Raw genomic sequence first — 7,285 nt, forward strand, 5'->3', positions numbered from 1 at the left:
GACAAAAATAATGCTCTGTACACTCCTGTGTTCATGGTTGCATTGTAACAACCAGCCTAGTAACCCCACCTCAATGGTTGTAATGAGTATATTTTCCTCAGAGGACTACAAAAAAGATTAAGTGCAGTTGGCCGACATAGGGATTTATTTGTTATCCTAGTCTTTTGTAATCATATTGGTATTAGTCACACTACTACGTTTACAGAATTGTAATACTCATGTGCCATGTGAGAAAAAAAATATTGTGTCACTCGGTGGAAATTGTTCAACAGCAAGTTCCAACCTTTGACCACTAGAGGGGGTCAGAGAATGAGGAAAGAAAGCGGTCGTTTCACAGAAGAAGGCTTCAAGCTCTTTCATGACATGACCACATACACTCCATTGTTATGGTTAAGAACAAACTGACATTGTTGTCTTCATAGGCAGAAATTTGACATATGATTAGAATTCTGTTTCTTCTTTCTGTGAATAGCTTCATCAACGGAGAGAGAATTTGCTTCTCCTTTTACCCCAAAATAGACAATCAAAGCATTATCTGGGCATATTCTGTGCAAAATTGTACATGTTTACTGTCCGAACAGTTTCAACTGTCTTCAATACACCATATCTCTTCAAGTTCTATTCAGATTGTTTCCTGGTGCAAAAATACAATTAATTTAAAAATCACCTTAGTCTGAGAATCAATAACATATTGGGCTATAGCAGAATATATTTTTCTTCAAATATTTATCTGAAAATGTAAGACATCTGTGCTTTACAGCTATCAACACCACTCCGGATATTGTGGCATCTCGGTTAACCTCGTCCTGACCTGGAGGCATCGCCGATCACCACGCTGCTGGCTTTGTCTCCAGCTGCTGCTTGGTGTCAGCATGGACCGCGTGTTGTGGCTGCAGAGGTCAAAAGGTCAACGGGTACGAGCGCACTGGGATTGGTTCAGTGACCCCCCCTGGGACAAATAGACTGCACAGGTCTAGGCCTGTAACACCGTAGATAACTCACCAGAGATGGAGGTCTGTAACACCAATGGAGGGAACGGGATCACAGAAAAACAGCATTTATACTAGTTTTATTCCAACAGTATTTGGAATACTTCATATCGACCCTCTCTCGTGTATTGATGTAGTAGCAGTGTTTTACTATGGTTGTAAATCCCATCGATACAGTAGCAGTGGATGTGGCAGCCTGCCTGCAGACGGGGAGAAACGGTGCCGTTAAAGACGAGCCCCTTCTGGAACACACCCAACTCTGCCCAAGGTTATGGCACAGTGGCTGTGTCTCCACCCATGCCAACACGAGGAGTTCTGGGAGCCCCGGAACTCCTCTTTAACTGAATCTCCCCTCTTCAAATGCCTTTGGCTGTGATTTAATCGGTCGATTCGTTCTAATTGTTTTCTCTCAAGCGACATAGCTTATATTTTATAACTTGCTGAAATGTGTTGGTTTTGAAATGTCACTGTTAGATTTTTGCTCCTTCGAAGCTGTGTACGGCAATGTATTTAGATTGAGCGTGGAGATAATCTTCACTCCTCTGTGCTTGTCTTTATTCAGAGAAGGAGAATTTAGGTTAGGCTGCCTTGAGTCTTCCTCTGAACAAACCCCCAACTGGTGCTGTTACCTTTCCATGCTCCCCATCATCTAGCCTCCCCGAGCAAGCCCATTGGCCCTCGCTTAGCAACAACATGATAATTTGGCATAATGTGACACCCCCCTGATGCATGATGGGGCACGTGGGGCCCCGCCCCTGATGCTTGTGTCTGCACGGCCGTTTGAAAAGAAAAATGAAAAAGGGAGGGATGAGCCGAGCACAGAAAAGGGGATTTCACGCCAATTTTGGTTTCATGGCTGGTGTCCGCAGAGTAAACCTGTTATGTGTCCCTGGTGCCTCTCATCTCGCTCCGACTACAATGAGGGATGAGATTTCTTCCGTCTTTTCGAGTCCTTCCCTCCCATCTGCACTACACACACACATGCGTGCAGAGAGCGGAGGCAGAGGGAGGCAGACAGGCATGCGCCGGGGCAGCCCGTGTGCGGCAGAGGACCCACGCAGCCTCACAGGTGCTCTGACGCAGACCGAGCAAAACAAAGATGGCCGCTGCCCTTCCACGTTTCCTCGTCAGACTTGAGCCAAGCGGTGGTGAAGGACATCGTGAATAAGACATCTCGCTCTCTTTTCTCTCTCTCTCTCTCTCTCTCTCTCTCTCTCTCTCTCTCTCTCTCTCTCGCTTCCATTCTTTAATCACAAGAATCAAACCCTGTCTATTGTTGTGGTTCACCCAGCTCTGTTGATAGCCTCCCCCTCCTTTCTTCCCTCCCTCCCTCTGTCCCTCCCTCCCCTCTCCTTTCAACAAAGAGCCTTTCGATTTGGTGAAACAAAAGCTTCCCTGATCCTCTTTGACCTCTCCATCAAACATGTCCCCGACCCCAGATGGTAGAATGACCACAGTGTCAGAGACGGGGAATCTGAGGTATTTTATGATCCGATAGGAATAACTGATGGCGACAAATGTCATTGAGGAGAATAAGAGAATAAGAAAGCTAGCATTCTTTCGTTTAATCATCTGTTTGTTTTTGTGTAGAGAAGAAATGCCCATTACAGTGAGTTTGCCCTTTTTTATTTTTCCGATCACGGACCTCATTGTCGTCGTTCCAACACACTGACAGGGGTGAGGTAGTGTGGCTATTGGCTTTGTGTTCATCCATCCTCAGAAGAACAGGTTGATGAGGGGGAACAAGGCTCAGCTCTGAATATGATTGGACAGGTCTGTTGCCTCCTCTCCCTCCCCCAACCCCAGTGCGAGTCTGTGTGTGTGTGTGTGCGTGTGTGTGAGCATGTCTGCACTGAATTACCATCAGGACTGTCCCACCTGCCCCCTCCCCCCACAGCTTGTTCTCTACATGCCCCCCCCCCATCTCCTCGCTCACTTGGGCACTTCCAGCTGGTGGGGGGGTGGGGGTGGGGGTGGTACACACGAAGTACATACACCTCCTTACTCTCCTTCACTCCCCGCTCCCTCCCTGCCTAGTCTTCCCCAGCTGGCTCCCATACTCTCCATTCATACACAGCCACCCTCTCCCACACACACACACGCACGCACACACACACACAGGGGGCAGCAGGGGTGCAGGTAGTGGACCACGGAGCAAGAGGGGACGGGAAAGAGGACGGCCAGAAGCCCAGCGTGGTTACCGTAGTAACCGCTCTCCTCTCTCGCTTTCCCCCCTCTCTCTCTATCTCTCTCACACACACACACACGCTCGCTCGCTCGCGTTCCTCCACCTCTGTGACTGGTGATGCTCATGTCTCTCAATCCCGGCTTCTCCTCTCTCACTCCCTCGCTCCTGGATACACTACTGGATGACACAGAAAGAAGAGGAGAGGAAAAAGGCTGTTTATCATCTGCTCTGCTTCTTCTGAAAGGGACAAACCAGGAGGAATACCTACTCTCCCACACAGTCCTTGTCAGGAGGGGAATCTTGGCGTATTTCTTATCCTTTTTTTTCTTTGTCTTTCTCCTCTGATTTTTTTTTCTCCCTACCTTCTCTGAGATCGTTGGTGAGTCCACCCTTAACTTCTCAGGGGTTTTGACAGGGTGTGCGTGCATGTTTTTTCGCCATGGCGCACGCTGCCTCCCAGCTGAAGAAGAACCGGGACGTGGACGTGAATGCTATCGAGGATGAGAAGGAGAAGAAGAAAAAGAGCAGGAAACTGTCCCGGGAACAAAAGAAAAAGGTACGAGCTGTCATCAGCAGAGCGTGACTTTCCCGTTGTGTTTGAATGGGCGACATTGTTCAGTACGCCGTACGCGCCCACACACACGCGCGCGCTACTTACTGTGCAAGGTAGAACATTGAAGGAGCCTCCATTTTCACCCACACAGAAAACATCTGTGGTTGGGTGTCAGTGTGCCATCTCCTTCCCTGCTCAACATGTCCTGCGTGTGTGAGTGTGTTTCTGTGTCGGTGAAAACACCCTGGTCACACACACACTGCTGTGTGATTGGAGAGTGATTTCACCTGTTAATCAGCATGTAGCTACCTGGTCTCGTCGGTGGGGTGAGGACATAAGGTCATACTTGGCATGGCTCCCGCTTTCAGTCATCTTTGACAGTCTTATCAACAGAGAGCTGGTCTCCTCAGTCCACACCCACAAGCTTCTTCTGTTTGTCCTCCTCAGTCCACAGTCAAGCCAGGTTATCCAAACACAGTCGTTTCCCATCCAATCAAACAAATCTATCATTTTTACTGTCATCCAAACACAGTATGTTTTTGTTTTCTCTTTTCACTCATTCAAATGGGTGTGAGCGAGTGTTTAGTATGAATGGCCGTCATGCATGTTTCCCAGCGTTTTGGGTGGTTCCTGTTCTGGTCCGGTGCAGATGGGTACGGCTGTGTGCCTGGATGCACAGACAGGCATGTATAATGCATACCCATGTGATTTATTGATGACAGAGCTTTTCATATGATGGAGGAGAGAGCGACACACGTGGACTTGCCTGTGTCTCTGCTTGTTTTATATGCTGGATGCATTGTTGGATTTTTTTTTTGTGTGGGACAGATTCAGTCAAAGCTCAACGACTGACGTTGAATTCCTTCGCGGTTTTATACGTGTTCTAGATGCATTAATCTCTCTGTCAGATCCACTTAATAAGGGGGACGTTTATTATCTTGTTGTTTATGGGCGGTTGGATTTTAACCCTCGTGCTGCCTTCGGGTCACATGACCCAAAGGTTCATAACGAACCATCGTTGTGTTTACCCAATTTTACCCAATACAAAAACAAATTAAAATAATTTTCTTTTAACCTTTGCAATGTGGGGGGTCTGAGACAGCCCAACGGTTAAAAGAAAATGCTTCACTTTGTCTTTGTATGCGGTAAATCTGTCGCAATACGACGGTGGGTCACAATGACTGATGGGTCAGAATGACCCGAAGATAACACAAGGGTTAAGTCATGCTGTGGGACCATAGATGATGTTATGGGTAAAAAACACCCGCTCTCTAAAGCTAAAACGTAGTAACGAAGTAAGGCTTTCAAAGAAAAACATTGTATGTGCGTGCGTGTGCTTAATCCTGATCATTATGGGATGTATTATTACGGTTTTCATCAAGACTCATATTTCATGACCAGCTGAGAGATCTCTCCTCCACCTATCGATTGGTTGTGGGAGTATAGCACACCCCTCCCTGATGATCACTGTTCCCGCCCTGCCTGTCCTTGTCTTCCTGTCCTCATGTGCTATCAGCCTGTCTCAGTCTGTTCATCACCCACCCTGTTGCTTTGCTCTCCTATATATTTCCTATGCTTGCTCACACACACAAAGCAGCCATTTGAATGGCTCGCATGATAAATACATATAGCTTGACTTCACTTCACTATTGTCGGCTTCAGGCCCAACTGTTGTGGTCGGAATCTGGATTCATCTTCCATGATGGCCTTGACTGACAGCTCTGATCCTTCACTCCTGTCTGGCCGCTCTCCAAGACCTGGTAGTGAAAGAAAGGAGAGAGAGGGTGTGTGTGTGTGTGTGTGTGTGTGTACAGTACATATGTGCATGTGTGTGAGAGAGAGATAGGGAGGGAGAGAAGAAACAGCTGACTGAGGAGTCTGTCATTCTTATCAGGCGTCACTCAGAGCAGTATCTGTCTAATGGAGAGAAGGGTGTCTAGGGGACAGACAGGTCTCTGGCACAGTCCTGGGGCCTGCTAACGTGCCTCCGTCCTTCCCTCCCTCCTTCCCCCTCTCCCTCCTCCCCCACCCTCCCTGCCTCCCTCCCTCCCTCCCAGCCCTGAAGAGTCTCCCTACATAGGGGCGCAGCACTGTGGCGTAATCAAACCTTAAGCTGGACTTTAGCTCGGAGGTTGTCTCCTTTTGGGGAGAAGACGTCGAACGGGAAACTCCTTTTTTTTTGTATCAGGCTACGTTGTTAAAGCTGCTTCACACAGCCCACCATGTCGTTAGCGCAGCGCTACTAGCGAGGTGCCCTGAATTCCCTCAGAGCATGCCCATAGCAACCGTGAAACAGACTCCCAGCCCGGCGTTCTGAAGCCCAGTGCCCACACTCGCATCTCAGTCGCAGTAGAAAACACATCCAGTTTCTTACCAAGCTACTTGAGCATACTGCGTGGTTGTTAATAATGGCTGTTAATATTCTGGATGGGGCCTGCCGCATGTTAGTGTGAAGTCCCTGAAGAACGCGCCCTTGGCAACACAGACCCTGGGAGACGCCGCTGGAGTTTTTCTTGCAGAGAACGATACCCCAGGAGACTCCTCTCTTCTGGGGTGAGGAGAGGAGCAGGTCCCCCTTGTTACCACCGGGCACACTGGTGGAACAGACATGTGGGAGGATGCAAACTAGCCACTTCTCACTCTCTGTCTCTCTCTTCCTCCCTTTTTCTCTGTCTATTTCTTCATTTCTTTTTCTTTCTTACTATCTCCTCTCTTGCTCTCTCTCTCTCTCTCTCTTCTCTCTCTCTCTCTCTCTCTCTCTCTCTCTCTCTCTCTCTCTCTCTCCCTTCAGTTTAGGGGAGCAGGCAGAGCAGAGGTAAAATGTCACTTCTCTCTCCCTGCCCCCTCTCCCTGCCCCTCTCCCTCCCCCACTCCTCCCATTAAGATGGAGGTTAATGAATCTGCACTCATGCATACCTAAGCTAATTGCATTGGCATTGGGAACTCCTCTCAGTATTACACAATTGCCATCAAGATGGCTGCCGGCAAGTGTGACTTTGACAAACCTGCCAAAATGTTAAATTGTCACAAAGGGGAAACGTGATTTAATATACCTGCCGGTATTAGTGATTTACATGGCAGTCTGCAACTGTGCGTATATAGTCCAGTAACACTTTTGTGTGAGTGTGAGTGTGTGGGGGGGTTGGTGTGTGTGTTTGTGAGTGTGTATGTGTGTTTTGTGTGTGTGTGTGTTTTGTGTGTGTGTGTGTGTGTGTTGGGCTGATTCTGAACCAGACCCTGGGGGGCAGTTCTGACCTTTCTGGAAAGTCCTCATCAGTCAAATGGACAGGCCAGTTATCAAACCAAACACTAAACTGGCCACTCCCCAGATACTGACTGGTACAGGCTGGGCCTGGCCTTACAGAGCAACTGCTCTGTCCTTCAGTGTTTACGCTGTTGAACATTCCCTTGGTTCCAGTTCAGACCAGATCACCTTTACCATCAGTGGTAGCTAGTATTATATGTGTGTATTTGTGTTGGTGTGGCTTCAACATTGAATATCACTGACCACAACGAATGAGGATTTGCTGACCTGCACGCAAAAGGCGTCTGATA

General features: G+C 48.2%; 1 protein-coding gene across 19 annotated transcripts in view; it reads left to right on the forward strand.

The window, feature by feature from the left end:
- ank3a (ankyrin 3a) overlaps positions 1–7,285 on the forward strand; it is a 104,253-nt gene that overhangs the window by 17,697 nt on the left and 79,271 nt on the right. For 17 of the 19 annotated variants that reach the window (XM_062464254.1, XM_062464261.1, XM_062464253.1 and 14 more), the window contains exon 1: positions 3,568–3,733. The exons of the other annotated variants lie outside the window; for them this stretch is intronic. In XM_062464254.1, coding sequence (XP_062320238.1) covers positions 3,617–3,733 — 117 coding nt within the window. In that variant the 5' untranslated portion in view covers positions 3,568–3,616. Of the gene's footprint in view, positions 1–3,567; positions 3,734–7,285 lie in introns of those variants that run through there. 19 annotated transcript variants of the gene reach the window in all.

Source organism: Osmerus eperlanus, chromosome 6 (assembly GCF_963692335.1).
Source record: "Osmerus eperlanus chromosome 6, fOsmEpe2.1, whole genome shotgun sequence".
NCBI classification, from domain to species: Eukaryota; Metazoa; Chordata; class Actinopteri; order Osmeriformes; family Osmeridae; genus Osmerus; species Osmerus eperlanus.